Source organism: Macaca mulatta, chromosome 18 (genome assembly GCF_049350105.2).
Source record: "Macaca mulatta isolate MMU2019108-1 chromosome 18, T2T-MMU8v2.0, whole genome shotgun sequence".
Lineage (NCBI taxonomy): Eukaryota > Metazoa > Chordata > Mammalia > Primates > Cercopithecidae > Macaca > Macaca mulatta.
In genome coordinates, this window is record NC_133423.1 from 45,304,956 (window position 1) to 45,326,664 (window position 21,709).

Here is a 21,709-nt window from a genome sequence, read left to right on the forward strand (position 1 = left end):
GACAAAGAGAGAGAGAAAGAAAGAAGAAAGAAAAAGAAAGAAAGAAGGAAGGAAGGAAAGAAAAAAGAAAGAAAGAAAAAGAAAGAAAGAAAGAAAGAAAGAAAAAGCAAGCAAGCAAGCAGGAAGGAAAGAAGGAAAAAGAAAGAAAGAAAAAGAAAGAAAGAAAAAGAAAGAAAGAAAGAGAGAGAAAGAGAAAGAAAGAAAGAGAGAGAAAGGCAGGTAGGAAGGAAGGAATTGGGAGAGGAATTGTTTCCTCACTCCTTTTTTTTTAATTTATTTTTTTTGCTCCCACTCCACCGGGATTTTTCTTCACTCTTAGAATCCTAACAAAATAATACTGAACCAGAGGAAAACTTTAAGTGAATACAATGCTCACACAGGATGGAGAATTCTTGTTAATTGACTTTTCTGGTTATTCGACATTAAACCAGAAAATTCATGTAACTTCAGTCTTTGTTAGGAATACTATAAACTTTTTGAGTTTCTTCTTCTGCCTAGGTAAGTCCTGTCCTGAGAGTATGTCACCCTCCTTCGCGCACCCTGCAGTGTCTTGTGCTCGTGGTTCTAAACACCGCTTTTCATGACAGAAGATGAACATAAACTAATTCTGAGTGGTATCTTTTAAGAGTTTGTTGTTATTCAGCATATAGAAATGACACGTTAAAAAAAAAAGACTTCAGGGTTATAAGAATTCTAGTTAGATGAATTTCAGCTACAGTCATCTCTAGGCATATGGAAGAGATTGGTTGCAGATCCTCTCCCTCTTCCTCCCGAAACCCTTCCCTGTACCAAAATCTGTGCATATTAACTTGGGGAAAAGCCAGGTACAAAAGGGAACATATAGTATGTTCCTACTTGTATTTAGAAAGGCAGGGAGAAGCTAGGCATGGTGGCTCATGCCTGTAATTCCAGCATTTTGGGAGCCCAAGGCAGGAGGATTGCTTGAGCCCAAGAGTTCAAGAGGAGCCTGGGCAACATGGTGAAACCTGGTTTCTACAAAAAATACAGAAATTAGCTGGGCTTGATGGTGTGTGCCTATAGTCTCAGCTACTGGGGAGTCCCACAGTCTATCCTGGGAAACCCACATATACTCGGGTTTTGCATCCTGTGAATACTGTATTTTGTCGAAAAAAATTCCCCATATAAGTAGACCCATGCAGTTGAAGGGCCAACTGTTGTTCAAGGGCCAACTGTAACTGAACCTCCAGCTAACTAAAAGCACATGGAGCCATAACTGTAAGTGTAGCTAAATTCAAGCCCCACTTAGGAACTGGCACTGAGTTATACGCAAGATGAAGAAGAAAGAAATAGAAGATATCAACGTAGGTTTCCACAAATTACCATCTTGAATGGGTAACAAGAATTTATATAAGCTTACATATTTGCAGCAACTTGAAAATGATATCAATGTAATAGATAATAGGTTATTTTAGGTAAGTCAATCCTTTAAACATATTCTATTATGATTTCCAAATAGGCCATCATATTTTGAAAGAGTCATCTAAGGGAATGTAATTTAAGCATAACTTGTTAATCACTTTTCAGAAAACATGTAATATTTTATATTCACTTATATTGAGTACATATCTGCCATTCTACAGAGTGTGATAGTTTAACAGGTTTTCAAAGAAGGACCTTTCTTACACTAGGACCTAAACCATAAATGGAAGTGCTCTTAATGTCACTGGAAGATTCAGTACAATTTTCTAACATAAAATATAACATCAACTATAAATGTGATATTGTAAAGATGGAAACAACCTCTGAAAGAAAGCAAAAAATTGCTGGGCACAGTGGCTCATGCCTGTAATCCCAGCACTTTGGGAGGCTGAGGTGGGCGGATCACCTGAGGTCAGGAGTTTGAGACCAGCCTGGCCAACATGGTGAAACCCTGTCTCTACTAAAAATACAAAAAAAATTAGCTGGGCATGGTGGCAGGCACCTATAATCCCAGCTACTTGGGAGGCTGAGGCAGGAGAATCGCTTGAACCTGGAAGGCAGAGGTTGCAGTGAGCCGAGATGGCACCATTGCACTCCAGCCTGGGGGACAAGAGCGAGACTTCCTCTGAAAAAAAAAAAAAAAAAGAAAGAAAGCAAAAAATCTTACAGGCTATGGGCACTATGGAAGCAAAGGTGCTCAGAACATCTGAAAGAATAATGAAGGTTGGCCGGGCGCGGTGGCTCAAGCCTGTAATCCCAGCACTTTGGGAGGCCGAGACGGGCGGATCACGAGGTCAGGAGATCGAGACCATCCTGGCTAACACGGTGAAACCCTGTCTCTACTAAAAAATACAAAAAAACTAGCCGGGTGAGGTGGCGGGCGCCTGTAGTCCCAGCTACTCAGGAGGCTGAGGCAGGAGAATGGCGTGAACCCGGGAGGCGGAGCTTGCAGTGAGCTGAGATCCGGCCACAGCACTCCAGCCTGGGTGACAGAGCGAGACTCCGTCTCAAAAAAAAAAAAAAAAAAAAAAAGAATAATGAAGGTTAAAGTTTCTTGATTCTTTCTTAGAGTATCTAGCATAGGGACTAACATACAGTAGTAGCCTCTCAATAAATGTTAACCAAATATAGTGTACATGTTAAATAATAAATGCTTCTTGAATGAAGAAAAAATATGCCAAGTCAGAGATTTTTTTTCCCAGCCTTCATGCCTAAATTGCATGAATCAAAAAAGAGCTGTTGATCAAATTCCCAAAGGAAGGGAGATCATGTTTTGCTGATGGGGGCACAATTAACTTCCACACATAATAGTCAATCCATTTCCCAAGCTACTGGTAATCAAGATCCAGGATTGAATCTAACATAAAATCACCTAAAAGCAAAGAAGCTCTGACATCATTTTGTACCACCGTATTACACTAGAACTTATTTTTAAAAACAAAATTAAGAATTCCTACCCGAACAAGTTTTTCTGAATCCCCTCTCCATTTGCTGACAATGGTGGATGCAGAAATGTTAAAGAAGGTTGTTTTACATTCAGTGGCCACAGCTTTGGCCAGTAAAGTCTTTCCTGTACCTAAAGAGAGACACGTAAAAGATGAGCAGGCATTTCAACTCCATCATCCCCCTGCTTATAGACAGAAGTCAGTTTCACACATAAGGAAGGAAGTGACTGCTCAGCTCTCATGTGCCCCGGTCCTGAAGTGAGGACAGAAGGGACAACTCATCCTCTGCACACACACTTAACACCAACATCAAAATAGGATGCTGTGTTTACCTGGAGGGCCGTACAGCAGTAGTCCTTTCCAGGGGGAAAGAATTCCTGTAAATAGCTGTGGATACTATGGAAACAAGGAACAAGGATGAGGTTTGGTGCTGACACATCAGCTTGCATACTCTCAGCACAGACAAGCCAGGAAAGCTGGAGTGAGATTCAGGTCTCCTTTTTTTGCTTAAGGTCGTCTGCTTCTGACCTAAATAAACAGATCTTATTCATCCCAATTTTATTTTCACGCTCGATTAGAATGCCTGACTTAATTTTTGTGACTTTTTAAAAGAGCAATTTTTTAAGGAAAGGAAAGGTATATGTAGGTACTCTTCCTCTCTGTTAAACAGTTATCTCTTACATGCATAACATCGTTTTCCCCAAACTTCTATATGGAGAGCATTTGGCAATCTTTTGAATGTTGTAAAGCAGGTATGAACTTTAAAATACATACTAGAACCAATTAGTAAAGGTTTATTTGAATAAAGTACAGAGCTATGGTGAAACCTGTTTTGGAAGTTGAGAATATTCAGGGGCAAACGCATTAAGAGACACCAACTCTGAACAGGACATGCGTAGCCTTCAAGGAAGTCTCGCCTATTAGTTCAAATTCAAACAATCTGGGGAAGGTGGGTGGCAAGGGTTGGTAAAGAATGCGCGAGAGGGGTGTGGCAAGGAATATTAGTAAAATTAAAACTAGCTATTAGTTTCTTGCTAATCCTGACGTCAAATCTCAACGCATTTGGAGCTTGTAATGCCATGGAGAGAACAAATCCAGGGAATTTCAATGAGATGTTCTATCCTTTTTAAAAGTTTTATGCTATAGTTCCACTTAGAGGAAAAGGTGAGTAAACTTCTATTAATTCTAAACACCAGTGTATTTCTTACTCCTAAGTCTGAACACAGAAAGAAAGAGGGCGAAAAGAGAATCTAAATGTATTGATTTTTGTCTCGTTAGAGGAAAGCATCCAAAAATCAGGGGCCACATGGGCTCAGTGGTAAGACTAAATAGGTTATTCAGTAAAATAAATTCATAATCCTGACAGCAGGAAATTACAAAAAATGGCCATAAATTATTTGTAGCTCCTTTCATCAAGGAGTGGAGCCTATTTCTCCAACATTTGAATCTGGGCCTGGTCTTGTGACTTTGGCCAGTGGGACATTAGCAAATGTAAGAGATTTGAAAATATAAGACTAGCAGAAAAATATACGAGGCATGAAAGATGCTTGTGAATTAGAACTTTCCCTTTCTTGCCTCTTTCTGGGAACCCACTGCCACCACGTGAACAGGACTGGGCTTTCCTGCTAGAGGATGAGAGGTCACATGGAGAGACACCTTGGCTGTACTGCTTGTCCCAGCCTTTTCAGTCTCTCCATCTTTTCTGCTACTCTGGCTGATGGCTCAGACCTGTGATTGAGCCCAGTCAAGAATACCACATGGAAAAGAGATGAGCCAGCCCAGCTGAGCCCAGCTCCAACTGCCTACCCACAGAATTACAAACAAATAAATTGTTGTCTTAAGGCACTAAGTTGTGGGGTGGTCTGTTATACAACAAAAGCTAAGTTTTCACTTACCTCTTCATCACCCCATTTGTAAATCAAACATGGAGAGTATTGTTTTTCTACTTTTCTACCCAGTTTGTAAACTGCACAGAGATTTGTCAGTAATAAGTAATGAGCACAACAGGCTGGCTTTGCTGGTCACTGCCCTGGAAGGGGCTGTTCAGTCTTCACAACCAGCCAGAAGCAAAGCCCCAGATGATCCTGGGGAGGGTAGGTGGAGGGGGGGAGTGTAAAGGAAGGATCTGTGGAAACAAAGTGAGAGATTCTCCCCTACCAGAGGTATTTCTACAACAATAAGAATATTTTTAAGGGAGCAGGCTAATTAGAATCAATCTGACAAATTATGTATACTATAGTCTTAGATCTTAAAGTTTCACTTAGCTCAGACACCTGTCTTGAACTAATATGTAACATGATTTTAAATGATCTAGAATGGACCAGGCTTTGGTGCTCCAGGGTTGAGAAAGTGTTGTGACACAAGCAAAATGTTAACGTGTGGACAGAAAATCATCCTGCCCTTCCCTTTCTGATAGGTGTGTGACATACAGCTTGTCCAATGGATAGTGAACAGAAATAACCCCCAAGAGGCTTCCCGTCCTTACCCTTATAGGATACACAACAGCTTCTTTGACTAACTGCTTGGCTGCATCAAGTCCAATAATGTCATTCCACTTTATGTTTGGATTATGGAGATAAATGTCCTGCAATGCACATTTGATCATTTTGTTAAAACTGATGTTGTCCTCTACAGCTGTAATAACTTTGGGAGCAGCAGAATACTTGACTTACAATAGGATATAAAGTGCTGGTGATAAAAACTGTTCATATTTTATACACACACACACACACACACACACACACACACACTTTGTAATTTTGGGTTAGTTCGCCAAAGGCATGCCGTGAAAATATTCAATGATTTTCCCTGAAGAAGACATTGATAACACAGTATGGTACTTTTCAGGGAGAAAAAAAATATATCCTAACAATGGACTCTACCTGTTTTGAGTCAATAGCAAACCATACCGATTTATAACCATAATTAAAGACTACAGAATATGCCTTCAACTTACATTAGGTTTTACTGTGCAACATAGTTCCTAGCCAGTGCCTGGCCTTGTTCTTGTTCCTTGATCTCACAAACACTTTCTTAATCTGTCGCATAAAAGAGATAATGCTCCTCTGAAACCAATTTCTCTTTTTTCCCTAGCGATCATTCCCTACTTCCAGCAGGAGCAATTGCTTCTACAAAATTCAAGGAAGCCAACAACTGGGTGAAACTGCAGTTTTCCCCTCTTATAGTAGAGCCCTGTAGCAACCATCTAGGGTAATCAATTACGGTAGCTTTTACTGATAACTAATTTACAGTTTCCAAACTTCAATTTCACCAGACGCCTCAGAGCAGTCGCTAAGGGGCCTTTCTCAGTAGGAGCTGTTTCAGGCAAACTGAATATCTAGAGTGTTTCATCAAAAAAGCCCGAAAAACCTTCTTTCCAAAGTCATTCTGAGTGACTACAGAAAAAATCTGAATCTATTCTTATATTTATGTAATTTTTAATAAGTAATATGTGCTCATGGTCCAAAAATACAAATACATTTTTTAAATGCTGGTGAGATGTTTGTGCCTACTCTGGCTCTCCACCCATCCAGTTCCCTCCACCATAGGAAGTTCATTTTTATTTTTAATTTTTCTTCAAACAGGGTCTCGTTCTGTAGCCCAGGCTGGAGGGCAGTGGCATGATCACCACTCACTGCAGCCTCAACCTACCGGGCTCAAGTAATCCTCCCACCTCAGCCTCAACACAACAGCTTCTTTGACTAACTGCTTGGCTGCATCAAGTCCAATAATGTCATTCCACTTTATGTTTGGATTATGGAGATAATCCAAACTTCCACTTTTTCCCTTAGCGATTTCCTATCTTCTTTACTAACACTTTCCCCACCCCTCCCTCCTTCATGTTCTCAAAGTGCACCTTGCCCCTGGGATGAGAAACTCTTGAGGGCAAGGACTAGTGATCCTTCTGCCTCGGCCTCCCGAAGTGTTACAGGAGATTACAGGTGTGAGCCACTGCACCCAGCCAACTTTCACTTTTATTAGAGAAATTTCTTGTTTGTTTGTTTGTTTGTTTTTTCTGAGATGGATTCTCGCTCTGTCATCCAGGCTACAGTGCAGCAACCTCTGCCTCCCAGGTTCAAGCAATTCTCATGCCTCAGCCTCCCAGATAGCTAGGACTACCAGCAAGCGCCACCATGCCCAGCTAATGTTCTGTATTTTCAGCAGAGATGGGTTTTTGCCATGTTGGCCAGGCTGGTCTCAAACTCCTGACCTCAAGTGATCTACCTGCCTCAGTCTCCCAAAGTGCTAGGATTATAGGTGCCAGCTACTGCACCTTGTCTAGAGAAAGTATTTATACAAGTGCTTTGGTCATGCATGATATATATAATCCATTATTGGATGGAATGATAGTGAAAGGACTCAGTCTTCCTTACTCTGCCTTTAGAGCCTGGATCTACATGCAGATCCACCAGCCATTCACATTCTTATTACCGTCCTTTCTTAGGGAAATCTTGGAACACAAGGAAAATTCAGTTACCTAGGTATTCAAGGCATCCATAGATAACAGTAGTATTTCTTGCCCTCTTCTAGAGTTGAGTTCCACAAGGTAATGTTTAATTTCCCAACTGACAGTTTCTCCTTATATCAATCCAAAGTTATCAGTCAGAATTCAACAGGACTACCTCATGAGGTGGTGAGCTCTCTATCACTGTAAGCATTCAGGCAGGAGCAGGGTTTCTACCTCCCATGCAACTATAGAAAGGATTCCAGATGGAATCATCTCAGGCCACTTCCACTCTATAGTTCTATCCTCATAGCCATGTTAGCCTTTTGCAAAAATGGTAATGAGACTACTAATTTAGGGTTATTGCAGCCTGGCTTAGTCCCTCATCCCCTCTCACTGGTAAAAACCTCATAGATGGTCACCCCATCTCCTTTTCTTTGCTATTCATTTACCTCCCTGTCATAGAACAAGCCATCCACAAGCACATGGGATGATCCCATCCTCTGATGGATGCCTTTCTAACGTCCCCTCTTCTATAGGCGTGTTTTCAGCCCTGGGTACTGCTCACCGTACCCTTCCTCAGGAGCCCTGCCTCTCTCTACCGGTTCCCCACCACTCCCTGCTTCTTAGGTGGCCCATGGGAAATGTGCACAACCTGCAATTTCTCATGGATGTGCCTATGCCCAGAATAGCTCCTAGCCTCCCTCTTTCACTTTTTCCCTTAGCGATTTCCTATCTTCTTTCCTAACACTTTCCCCACCCCTCCCTCCTTCATGCTCTCAAAGTGCACCTTGCCGCTGGGACGAGAAACTCGTGAGGGCAAGGACTGTGCTCTGACTCATTCACCTTTGTGTCTCCAGCCCGCAGCACATACCTGACACATAAGAGGCGTACAGGAAACAACTGCTGAGCTGAACAGAGACAGCTCAGGAGCCCTTAGCTTTTCAGAGGAGCTGTGAATTTTTGGGATCATTTTAAACACCCCTCTGAGCCTGCCTAGGTTTCAGTCTTCAATTAAATATGAAGCATTACAAATTAGAAAAATATCCTGTAACTCAGGGGTCTATTTTATTTTCTAGGAACTTGCCCAACGTCACACAGCTAGCAAGAGAAGGATCTAGAAATCAAAGGCAGGTCGGTTAATTCCAAAGCCTATTCTTCCTGCCTTCTGATTCCATAGTGCAAGCTGGAAAAGTCCGTAGTCTGGATGGTAAAGTCTTTCCTGCTAATTGTGTTTTTCATGGAGATTTTCAATGATAATATCATCAGACTTCCGACATCTCTATTTCTAGGCTCTGACTTTTTAAACCAGAGGCAGACATACTTTTTTCTTCTTTAAGAGGCTTTCTTTCCTTGACTCTTGGCTCTGCTATTAAACCTTTCACCTGTCCCTTCATTCCTAAGTCTTTTTCTCTCTCGGTTTTCTTGGCCTCTATCATGAGATGGTGGGCTTTTTATATTGTAATTTTATGATTCTATAATTTATTTATCATGCATTATTGTGCCTCTAAACAATATGAGTGCCTTCGCAAGTGGGGGCACTTTATAAATAAATTATCATAGTTATTGTTATTAATAAAAGAAGCAGCCCACAAAGCTCCACAAGCCCCAGCCCGCCTCCGTAAATTTGTGAATTGAATATCAGATCTTACCCGGCTCACCACCGCTGCCAATTCTCGCATCTCACTGTTCATGCCAATAAATGCACTCAGAGGTTTCAGCAGTCGTTCCTGATGAGAGGAGTGGAAAGGCTCACATTACAATATTGCTTCATAATTTAGGAAGAAACCCTGGGCACGCACAGGTCTTGGTGAAACAAACGATGGCAGGTGGCTACGGCCTTTGACTTGATCTCAAGGTTTCACTGTACTCAAAATTATATTTCCAGAGTTCATCTGGATGTTGGCAATTTGAAAGATGAATGTCACATCTTCGCCACTTACTGAGGGGTCTGGATTATGGTCGAAGGTGTTCAAGGCAAGTTCACTGGTCGCTCCCTTGATGGCATCTGTGAGCAGCCCTCGGAAGTCAATGATTTGGCCCTGAAAGGGAGGAAAGGTTATTTATGCCATGAGAGCATAAGAGAAGACTCTTCTTAATAACTCGGTTTCATTAAACCAAGACACATTTATATACCCTGGTATTAGGGCAAACTTCAAGTGAAACTTTAAAAAGAACCAGCACTAGTATTAAACATGATGATTTCCTCAAGTTGGAGCACCTTAAAAAATTGTAAGTACATTTTCCAGAATGAAGTGGATTTGAATAAAAATTCATGAGTATTTCTCAGTTCCTGACACACACCATCTGCTTCCTTCCTTATGTGTTAACTTCCCCTGTATGGTCTTATCCTATTAAAATATTACACACACAGAAACAACTCATTAGCACAACAGTAATGAGAGTTCCTGTCTATGAATTGTGACACACGTTCACCACTCAATAGAGTGCTGTACAAAATAAGTGTGCAAGGTTCTTTGTGAGAACTATTTCTTTTTTGTTATTTTTGTATATAATTTGTATAAATTTATTGGCTATAAGTGGAATTAATTTAATTTCCACCAACAATGTATGAGTTCCCTTTTCTCCATATCCTGTGAGGATTATTTCTAATCCTTTTTTTTTTTTTTCCTTTAAGAGACAGACAGGATCTCACTCCATCATGCAGTGGCATAATCAGAGCTCACTGCAGCCTTAAACTTCTGGGCTCAAGGGATCCTCCCACCTCAGCCTCCCAAAGAGCTGGGACTACAGGTGTGCACCACTACTCTTGGCTAATTTTTAATTATTACTATTACTTTTTTTTTGTAAAAATGGGGTCCTGTTATGTTGCCCAGGCTGGTTTCCAACTCCTGACCTCAAGTTATCCTCCCACCTTAGCCTCCCAAAGGGCTGGGATTACAGGTGTGAGCCAGCATACCCAGCCTATTTCTAATTCTTATAACACTTCTGTTAGTCAGGAGTGACATCCTGGCTTCATAGATGTGAGAGTAAGTCCAGAGAGGTTAAGTGATTTGCCCAGAGCCACAGCGCTAATAAATGGCTTAAGGCCAGGATTTAAACTCACTTAATCTGTCTCCCAACCCACGATCCTTCCAATATCACCTTGTCCCCCCTAGAGCTAGGAAGGAAAAAGCAAGGATGCACCAAAAAATAAAACAATAATAGTAGTTAACATTTATGGAGTGTTTATTATGTGCTAGGCACTGTGCCAAGTCTCTCCTTTCATCATGAGACTTACAGTGGGCACTGCGATTATTTCCATCTTACAGCTGAGAGAAATGAGGCTTGGAGAGATTATAAAACAATTTGCCCAAAGTTACACAGTGAGGGAGCATCTGAGCCGGGTTTTGAATCTAGACAGGCTGACTCTGAAGCTTATGCCCTCAAGAACAACATACCTACTAAATTTGTAGGGAGAGTGTCCTAAAGCTTGGATTCTGATATAGTAAGGATGTGTGCCCCCTCCAAATCTCATATTGAAATGTGATCCGCAGTGTTGGAGGTGGGCCTGGTGGGAGGTGTTTGGGTCATTGGGGAGGAACTCTCATGAAAGGCTTGGTGCTCTAACCACTGTAACTAGTGAGTTCTCGTTCTATTAGTTCACGAGGGACCTGGTTATTTAAAAGAGCCGTTCATCTCCCTCCCGTCTTGTTCCCTCTCTTGCCATGTGACATGCCAGGTCCCCTTGCCTTCCGCCATGAGTAAAAGCTTCTTGAGGCCTCACCAGAAGCTGAGCAGATCCCAGTGCCGAATAGAACTATGAGTCAAATAAATCTCTCTTCTTTATAAACTACTCAGCCTCAGGTATTCCTTTTTTTTTTTTTTTTTTTTTTTTTTTGAGACGGAGTCTCGCTCTGTCGCCCAGGCTGGAGGCTGGAGTGCAGTGGCGCGATCTCGGCTCACTGCAAGCTCCGCCTCCCGGGTTCACGCCATTCTCCTGCCTCAGCCTCCCGAGTAGCTGGGACTACAGGCGCCCACAACAGCGCCCGGCTAATTTTTTGTATTTTTAGTAGAGACGGGGTTTCACCGTGGTCTCGATCTCCTGACCTTGTGATCCGCCCGCCTCGGCCTCCCAAAGTGCTGGGATTACAGGCGTGAGCCACCGCGCCCGGCCAGGTATTCCTTTACAGCAATGCAAAACAGACAAACACAGGTACTAACATGGAAATGACAGACCTGGGGTTTTCTGAGATTGGCCCCAGGCCATATACCCTCAGGCAACCTATGGACATATGAAATGCTAGGGAGAAAGCCATCTACATTGTGCCCTGAGGACATTTCTGCTGGTAAGAGGATTTATAGTCAGACTACTTCAAAGGTTAAGTGCTGGGTTAAATGGTCCCTTCCTTGTGAGCCAATCAAAAACATCCATTCATTTCAATGTTGCCACAAAATAGCTAGGCAAAGTGACTGAAAACACAACAGAAGCAGTGAAGGTGAACAAGGAGACATTTTTCCAAGGGAGGCGTTGATTCCCATGATATCATCTCCAGCAATTACCATGTAAGTTAGGCCCTTACAGGGAGTCAGTTCAGGCCAGTGAGGTCACTGCCCTTCATTTTCAGGGAGATGCTCCAGCCACCCCTCTAAATTCACACACAGAGTTCAGTTTTTCTAAGAGCTAGCCGGAACTAAGTCAGCACTCCAGAGGTTTGAGCACTTGGCTGAAGAAAGAAAGAAGAAGCTTAAAGAACTACAACCTTGGAGAGTATGACCAAGAGCAATATGGTGCTGTTCATTTCCCAATTACATATTTTAATCTACCTTTTGACTACATCCACCCAATCTGGGTCTTTTCTGCTTAAGACATTATTATTTAAAATCCAGACATGAGATTCATTATGAAAAAGGTAGAAATATCTATCAAGGACAAAATCAACCCTATATCAACTGAGGTTTCATAGTCCACATGAAATTACGTTTAGATCAGAAGCCATCCCTCCAAGGAGAAAGATGCCACCACTAATCGAATGCCACGGACAGGGCAGAGCAGAATGAGTATGCGTTTCCAACTCACTAAATAACGCAGATGTCTTAGCGCTTTGGGAGGTCCAGACAGGAGGATTGCTTGAGGCTAGAAGTTTGAAACCAGCCTGGGTAACATAATGAGACCCCATCTCTAGACGAATTAAAAAAATTAGCTAGATGTTGTGGTGTATGCCTGTAGTACTAGCTACTTGGGAGGCTGAGGCAAGAGGATTCGTTGAGCCCAGGAGTTCTAGGCTGCAGTAAGCCATGATTGCACCATTGCACTCCAGCCTGGGTGACAGAGCAAGCCTTGTCTCTTAAAATAAATAAATGATAAGAACGACGCAGGAGGATCATGCCAATGTTTGTCATTGTTATTACAGAATTTTTAAGCTGATGGGAACACTAAAGACAATCTCTTCCGAGCCCCTCAATTTACAAATGTGGAAACTGAGTTCCTTAGAGATGGGGCAGTTCATGCCAGCCCATTCATTCAGAAAGGAGATTCCAAAGAAGAACCCATTTTCTGACCCTCTTCTCCATTTACCTCACAACCAACCTTCAAAAATCACATCTTAACTTTCCTGTTTGACAAAAATAATGTTTTTTTGTTTTCATGTTTAAAAGGAAAAAGAAATTACCCCTTTCAGTGTTAGGTTCGTGAGTTTCACTTACTCTTCGTGGGTGGGCATTTTCCTCTCCACTGTCTTTACCAATTCTTGATATATTTAGGCCGAAGTTGGCACTCTCCAGGCGAGTGTTATTAACTACCTCCTGAAGAAAGAGAGACAAGGACACATTGGCTGTGAGCAGCCATGGAGAGATGCTGGCTGTACCTGCCTACTCCATCATGCAAAGTCCAATGCTGGAGAGCAATTCTGTAAATGCGACGTGCACATGTAGTTTAGCCACTTTTGTGCAGACCCAGGAAGATGAGTTAGCTGTCTGCCTGCACTATGTGGAAGGAGTTGTCCCTGGAAAACCGAGAAGATGCCAGGCCATGGGCCCTGAGCAGCTTTTCCAAATGGAGGAAACAGTTGTGCCTCAACCCATCCCCTTTTGCTGGCTCGTCTTTTCTCCTGTGATCAGGGGTGTTTTTGGCCAGGAGTGACTGAGTTTGGAGATACAGCAGAGTCAACCAGCCTCCCATGGGACTCATCCTGCCCCATCTTCACCTCTCTTCCACCTGAATCAGGCTGTAGCGGCCAGAACTGTAGAGAGGGGGAGAGAATCCTTTTGACCAATCAGGTATTGTGATTATTCCTTTCCATTATTTGACATTAATTTTTTTAATTCCTTTTCTCAGTTTCCATTGGTCCTCTTTCCTTTGAAACCTGGGATGTTTTGTTCTAACTAAGAAGGTTCTGGACATGAGTCTCGTGAGTCAGGAGCCATTTACTTCACTCACTTGCTGGGTTCTCTCCTTGCTGCCCTTCTTGGCCCCCAGAAAGTCCAGGGTGAAGGTCTGGGGTGAGGGCTGACCATGTGCGATTTGGAGAAGTCCAGTAGGAGACCTTCAGACCCAGCCACACCTGAAGTGTAGCGTAGGCTATGCCTGGCCTACACTTAGGAACCCAGCAATGTGCTCTGGGACAAGAAGATCTGCCATCTTGGTTAGCTCAGTTACCTCAGGTAACAGTAACCTCAGATGGGCAGATCACGCTCCACAGTAACCAGGCCCTCCTGCTCTGACTGGGCCCTGGCCCCACCCTGGCCCATCGCCCAGCACCCAGATCAGGGGAAAGACTTGGAGGAGAAAAAAGTCTCCTGCCCATGTTCAGAAACATTAGGAAATCCAGGGATTTGTCCATGGTTTGAGTCCAGTGTACTGGAAGAAAACCTACAATTCAATTAGATCACACAGCAATTTTAAAAGCGTAGGTCCTCAAAAAATAAATAAATGTGACTTTTTTCGTAGGGCTATTTTTCAGCCAAGTGTGCTATTCACAAAGTCAAGCCAAGCCATCCTGACCTGATTAGGATGCTCCTTATTGAGAGATTTGGTGTCCCCTGTCTTCCCCACCGTGGTTTTGGACCGGGGCCTCTGCTGATTGATCTTGGGAAGATTTTGGCAACTGTCGTTCATCACCCTAAGGAAGGGAACAAAGACCTTGGAAGAAATTATTCTAGCCACTTAATCTGAGGTAGTTAAACACCTATTCTTAAGAATAGCACATTTAAGAAAGCTATTGAAAGATATGCAGGTGGCCACTATAGGGCCCTTCCACCTATGCGATCCACCCACTAGGTTCATCCTGGCCCTAACTCCCTCCAGGCTACTCATGGGGTTCTTCTAAGATCCCCTCCTGGAGCCCCCCAACTCACCCTCTTCATTTCCCTTTCACACCACATAGCTTCGGCCCTTCTGCAAATAGCTTTAGTTCTTAAGAACACATTGCTTTACAAGTATTTTTCCGTTGTTCCTTCTACCTTCCTTAAAAGCAGCATTAGACCAGGAGAAAGGTGTGTGGGAGAAAGGTGTGTGAGAGAAAGGAGTCCTCCCATTCAAACTAAGAAACAGTAGGAAATTCAGGGATTGGCCCATGGTTTTAATCCAGTGCCCTGGATGTACCCTGTCTACTTAAAATACATCTCAGCATGTTATGAGTAATATACATCAAAAGGGGATTATGGAAGGAAAACAAACTTCCTCTCATCAATGTTGTCCCAGACCAATCATATTTACCAAACAAATTTTCATCAACAATTGTTTACTTCAGACAAAACAAACTGATGGGGCTGGAAGTCAGAAGAGTAGCTAATTCTGATGGAGATGGGGAGAATTTGACTGAGAAGGGGCAAAGGTAGACTGCCGGTGGCTGTAACTGTGGTTACAAGAGTATATGCATTTACTGTATACATAGTTATATATGTAGTATGACTGTATATATGTTATATAACCATAGAAAGATCAAATCACTTTTTTCACTACATTCGTATAATTAGATATAAAATTCAGTATTTGAATATCCATATGTTTCTGTAGAAGATGCCACCAGAGAGAGACAGGACTAGCTTTGGGGGCAGAATATGAACTCCCACATTGTTTCTTAGTTCTCCTAGCCCTTTTGTCGCTATATGTGAGATGCCATTTGCAGAAGGTTCGTTAGAAGCAAGTCTCTCCGTGTTCCGAATGATCTCAGAGAGCTGCTATTTCAACTTCCTTTCTTTATGGGGATAATAAATGTTCGTGTCTAATATAAATGCACAGCTATTTAGCCAGTAAGACCACCCATGTCGACAATACCACCAATGTCCACATGGTGACACATCTGTGAGTGTTGGTCTCACTGGGGAGAGCATCATGAGAGGTGGACACTAACAGTTCTTGGGGGTTCTTTTTCTATCTTTAAACTAGGAATAAGAATGTCTTTCTCCGCCCTTTTGCTGGCACAAAAATGAAATAACTATGAAATGAAAACCAAGCATTTCACAAATGCAAACTTATATTAATAGTATTGACTTAAGAGAAGTTATTTATATGTGTGTGTGGAAGTGTATGTGTGTGTTTATGTGTTTGTGTGTGTGTGTGTCTGTATTTAAACTTGCCTCCCCATCCTTGTGGAGCTGGCAGGAAACAGGGACTCTATTTTCCCACTTTGATTTCCCATTGGATGCAACTGATCCCCAAGGTCTGCTTTAACACGACCAAAATACAAGAGCTCTAATGTATAAAGCAATGCAATTCATTTTCAATCGGCTCTGAGGATTGTAAAATTCCTCTGAACATGGAAACAAATTCACTCTGCTTTGACTTTAACCATTAGTCCTAGGTGCACCCTGTGGAATTTGGCAGAAAAGGCCCAATTGCCCTTTGGAGGGTGAACTGAAGCCTGTTCCTGCAGTGTTCTAAGGAGCCCCCCTCCACCAACCCTCTGTTCAAGCTCAACATCTCCAGTTGCTCCAGTCATTCCTAAAGTTACCTGGCTCCCAGATTCTTCCTCAAACTGGTCACCTTCCAGAATAGTGTGACCTCCTACTTTTTGGACATTGTATTTCTATTGATGGGGCTGGGACCATAGTAGCACTTGTGTCTCACTGTTGGCCCAGGTAAACTGAGATTTCCAGCTCTCTGATTTTATAATGGAGGAGCTATTTGTTGTAATTCTTGTTAGAGCTTAAACCTTATTTTATTAAATTTCATCTTGTTACTTTGAACCCATCTCCAGAATTGCCAAGACCTTTTGGGATCCCAGTTCTGTCATCCATCACATTAGATAACCTTTCCTCCTTTGGTTCATCAGCAAGTCTTTAAGCGGGGATTATAAATCTTTTCCAAGATTAGAAAAAGACACTTTGATTTGCTAATAGCCAGTCTCATGACATGTCTCACTTCAGTAACTATATTTGAGTATAAAATTGTCCACAGAAACATCATTCATTATTTTCCTAGTTATTCCTCCTGATTCTAACCATTTGCTATTCAATCTTTATACTTGCCACATACAAACATCTACTCAGAGAGGAGCTGAGGAGCCCCCACGCTGTCAAATGGGCCACCGTGCTCCATCCCTAAAGGGAACAAAGCACTCTGACACCATTCACTCACAAAGCATTTGCCAGGGAAGAATGCTGAGAAGGTTCCAGAAAGATAATCAGAATCCAAAAGCCTTCTGAAGCTGGCCACAAATGCTCCTCATGATTTCTATGCATAAGCAGTTACCATGTATTACCAGCGTCTGACTAGCTTTGTGGAAACTATAAATAAAAGAATAACACTTTTGTCAAAGCAATAAAACTCCTCCAACAGAATAGCACAAAGCAATAGCACAAAATAATCGGCCCCGAGGCCGATTATTACGACGAGTCGGATCGTGGAGCATGCGTGGGCTCCACGGCCATTTTTGTAAGCTGTGCCCACCAGCCCTGTGAGGTGTCCTAGGCCTTTCTTTCTGAGGCTGGAACAAGGGAACTGGAGTCGCAGGGGCAGGGAATGTAGCAGGGGCATAACAGAATCCATACCTCTTGAGGGCCTAATAAGTTGCATGTGATTACAATCTAACTTTTCTTTTTCCAAGAGCATTTTAAGATTTTACACACTTTGTTCACTGCCTGGATGGCTGCATCTTCCCATGACGTTTTGGCTCTACTGTAATAGCAACAGCCCACAGGTTGTGATGCCCCACAGCTGGCCCTCACTGGCACCTGGCAGCAGCACCCTTGATCTCCTGGGTATTTCTGAACAGCCCTGACAGTGGAGGGGTCTGTGGGAGTGGGGAGAGAGGAATGGGAAGGACACTGGCAAGAGTAGGGGGCCTTGTGAGAGAAAGTGTGTACCCAGAAAGGTCCAGAGACAGAGGGGCTCCCATCAGAGGCTACAAGTCCCAGATGAGATTTGGACTTGAGAAGCTGGAGAAAGGAGTGCAAGATGAGCTGTGAACAGGGGGGAAAAGCAAGAGAAGAATGGGTTCCCGCAGGCCAGGACTGGCGAAGGCAGAAGTGTAAGGCACCTCCTGGCTCATTGTTGATCTTCAGACAGGTGAGGACATCTGATCTGGGAGTGCTTGAAATTGACTAAATGATGAAAAGAGGGAAAATAATATTTCTTGGGTGCTCACTGTGTGCCAGGAACTCACTATGTGTCCGAGACTTGCTCCATGCTTGTAAATAGCAGAGCCAGGAGTTGAACATAGGTCTTTTAACCTCTGAGGTTCAGACTTTTCATATCACATGGCCTGGAAAGACAGAGCATCATGGGATGCACTTATTTACAGTAAAACCAGGAGAGTAGACAGACATTGGCCCAAATCTGGAGCAGCCGTAATGAGAGAAGTCCTGGGCTGGGCCAGGTCACGTGACTGCAGTCAGTATTGCTGGGAGACAGTCACGGAGCTGTGCTGGCAAAGCTTCTGGAAAGGGATCCCACAAGCTCCTCGAGCCGAGTTGATTAAAATGAATTACCATTCACTTTACCTTCTGGTCTTCCCTCCACTTCTTTGTGGTAAATTATTTTCTGCTGTGACAAAACAGACATTGGGTGGGAAAGAAAATAATTTTAAGAGTGACAAAGTGATTTTTTCAGGTATGTTTCCCCTTTTTGCATTGTTCTTAAAATCTGTGCTATAACCTTTTGGAATCTAGAGACTTTAAGCTATTCTCATCTAGAGAGAACTGAAATTACCAGCGAAGAGAAAGGGGCCCGAGCTTCTCCAGCATCTCCTCACAGAGAAAGATTGCAAAGGGCTCAGATATTAAACGTGTCAGAGATTATGGACCTGGTGGCAACTCCAATATAGGCTAGCTTTACAACTACCATTTTGTTATGCTTTCATGAACTTGACACCATTTTGCTGTGTTACATGGGACACCAGGTTGATTGCACGAATCTGGCAGGGAAGACTTAAGTCATGCTCTGCAAGTTAAAATAAAAACAATGTGTCCAATATCATAGGAGAATTTGGGTATCATGCTATATGGGAACTAGCCAACTGGAAGTGAGATCATGTCCCTAACAGTGCTGATCACCCTGTAGTTAGGAGTCTGAGCTGTCTCTTCAAGACCCATATCTAACCACCTGCCAAGGAAGTCAAGCTCTGAATGCTGCATTGGAAGGGAGCTCAGATAAAATGCCTCTTCGACCTTTTCTAGCTCTGAGATCTGGCCCTGGCTATTTTAAACTGATGTTCCTCTTGGTTTCCCGGTCCCTACATGAAATGTTAAAGTCTGTGGCTTAACAAGTGCCTTGTAAACAGGACAATGATCTCCCTTGGTTTATAATTACTTCCCCCACTTACAGACTTCTCAGTCAATGTTACTACAAAGCACAGGGCCCCCACTTTAGATCTTTCCTCCAGCCAGCCTCGTTGACGGCTAACCTATACTGGGTTTTTGTATTATATTGATCATTATCTGGATTGATGGCTTTCAAAAGCTTTTCATTATCTATACATGAGCTATTAGCTTCCCCAATATTCATTTTCGTAGTTATTTTCAAGACAGATAATAGGTCTCCTAACAACAAAAAAAGTCTTCTGTCATTTTTCCTCTTCCAACAGCTCTTTTCATCTCTAAAGAAATTAAAGTAATGTTAATCATCTGAAAAGTACCTATGATACACTGGGGTTTTGCTTTCATTGCCTGAAAACACATTTTCTCAAACAAATGCCAACATGACTAAAGGGATGTCAATGTCCAGATAATCATATTTCAGTTGTCCGTGCTGGACATGAGAATGGCTACACAATCCTCCTGGCCTACTCTTTTGGTTCAAGGTGAGGGTCTCCATCTATCTGGGAATATGATGAGAAAGATACCCTCATTTTACAGATGAGATAAAGCCTTATCTCTAGAAAATAGCCATGTACCTGTGTCTGATGACTTTTTGACAATTTTGGGGTATTTCTGAAATTTTACAAAATAATAACTCTCGTATTCCATCAAAATAGTTTCAAGATCAATGTTGTCACAAACTTCAAAGCGTCGTAACCCCAGTTTAGTTTCTTGCTCCAAAGCATTTGCTGTATCGATATATCTGGCAGTTTCACAGAAGAAAAAGAAGAAATTAACTCAGATGAAAAGAATAATGGCTAACAGGCATTACAAGTCTAAAGGGATGCAATACAAAAAGTAAGCCTATATACAGCACATTAGATGAAAACTAGTATGTGCATAGGAGGTTTGCCTATACAGAGCCCCATATTTGTTAAGTATATTTAACTATTATCTTTCAAAGCAGTTGCCTTTGAAAGTTACATTATTGTTCTGGTGATGTTACCATTGTTCAGGATGTTTTTGGAAGTGCTTAAAAGTCAAATAAGTAAATCAACCAAGAAATATCTTGCTATTTGTCTTTACTCATTTGCAGCCTAAAATGGGTATTTGCCCAAACTTGGTTACCTCTCTATTCACAGGTATTCATTTTAGGTAACATTTGGCAAAATGATAAAACCCAAATTCAACCCAAATTTGCCATCATTGAAGTAATTCAAATGAACAGGTCTTGAGCACTGAAGGAAATTCCAAAGATCTACCAATCCAGATCATCAAAGAACTTTCATTTAAGATAACATCCACTTTGAATGTATGATTTGTTTCTGGTAATTTTTTAATCAGTCACACATTGCACTTCAGGGTGTTTCTGTATAAAAGTAGCACCTTGACCTTGGTTCCTCACTGTCATTTTTCACTTGTTCAGTTGTAAAACTGTCCAATTTAAGTGGCCTTAGCACTAGAAGCAAGGGCTCTGTCTCAAAATCCTCTGAAAGAAGAAAGACTCTGCAGGTCTTAAATTTTAGTTCTTAACTTCTTTTAAAACCAACAATTTTCTCCTGAAAAGTGTGCACATGTGCAAATTAGCATATAATTTCAGGAGCTCATCCAAGGACCCCAGATTCAGCTCATCCAAGGACCCCAGATTCAGATTTCTGCTGCAGGTTGGAGTTCTTTCTGTTTCATTTGAATCTAGATCCAGGAAAGTAGAAAGAGAAAACTTTCTTTTTTATTAGCCCTCCTCTCTCTCTCTGTCTCTCTCTCTCTCTCTCTCTTTCTTTCAGACGAGATCTCCTTATGTTGCCCAGGCTGGTCTCAAATGCCTGGCCTCAAGCGATTCCCTTCTTGGCCTCCCAAAGTGTTGGGATTACAGGTGTGAGCCATTATGCCTAGACTGAACTTTCTTGAAAGAGGTTGCCATGATTATTTTCAATGACCTTGAAATGTATGTATCTCTCCTAAGCTAATTTTAAAGAAGTTGCAAACCACAGTCAGTTGACTCTAGTCAATCAGTTTCTATACTTTTTCATGTCTCACTATGCTTCTATACCATGTCTTAATCCTCATTTGACAGAGAGAAAAACTAAATCAGTTTTTTATTAATAACTTTAGTATGGAGTAATACATATTCACTTAACAAAAAACAAGAAAATACTGGTAAATCAAAAGAAAGTTCTGCCCCTCAGAGAAAATGACTAACATTTCCTCTGTTTTTACAAACTTTTTTTTAACTTTTTTTTTTTCTTTTTAGAGACAGGGCCTTGCTCTGTCACCTAAGCTGGAGTGCAGTGGCACAATCTTGGCTCACTGCAGCCTGGAACTCCTGGACTCAAGTAATCCTCCCACCTCAGCCTTTCGAGTACCTTGGACTACAGGTGTGCACTGCCACGCCCAGCTATTTATTTTATTTTATTTTATTTTATTGTAGAGACAGGATCTTGCCATACTGCCCAGGCTGGTCTCGAACTTCTGGTCTCAAGTGATTCTCCCTCTTGGCCTCCCAAAGTGCTGGGATTACAGACTTGAGCCACTACACCTGGCCCAAACTTTTAAAACAACGAAATACATACATATACTTATACATATGCACTTCTAAAACAAAAACAAAAAGAGAGAAAGGGAGATAAAGGAAGGATGGAAGGAAAGAAGATGGAAGATGGAAACATGCACTACAGATGGCTTGTAACCTTTACTGACATAA

The 21,709-nt window shown here is 42.1% G+C and overlaps 1 protein-coding gene across 1 annotated transcript in view; it reads right to left on the minus strand.

The window, feature by feature from the left end:
• The window catches only part of KATNAL2 (katanin catalytic subunit A1 like 2), a 49,746-nt gene extending 30,054 nt beyond the window's left edge, over positions 1-19,692 (minus strand). The window contains exons 1-9 of the mRNA XM_028837793.2: positions 19,605-19,692; positions 18,214-18,256; positions 14,273-14,390; positions 12,976-13,074; positions 9,273-9,371; positions 8,982-9,059; positions 5,371-5,469; positions 3,218-3,281; positions 2,898-3,016 (exon numbers count right to left, since the gene is read on the minus strand). Of these exons, the coding sequence (XP_028693626.2) occupies positions 2,898-3,016; positions 3,218-3,281; positions 5,371-5,469; positions 8,982-9,059; positions 9,273-9,371; positions 12,976-13,074; positions 14,273-14,390; positions 18,214-18,256; positions 19,605-19,677 (792 nt within the window). The 5' untranslated portion in view covers positions 19,678-19,692. The remainder of the gene's footprint in view (positions 1-2,897; positions 3,017-3,217; positions 3,282-5,370; positions 5,470-8,981; positions 9,060-9,272; positions 9,372-12,975; positions 13,075-14,272; positions 14,391-18,213; positions 18,257-19,604) is intronic.
• Positions 19,693-21,709: the final 2,017 nt, after the last annotated feature.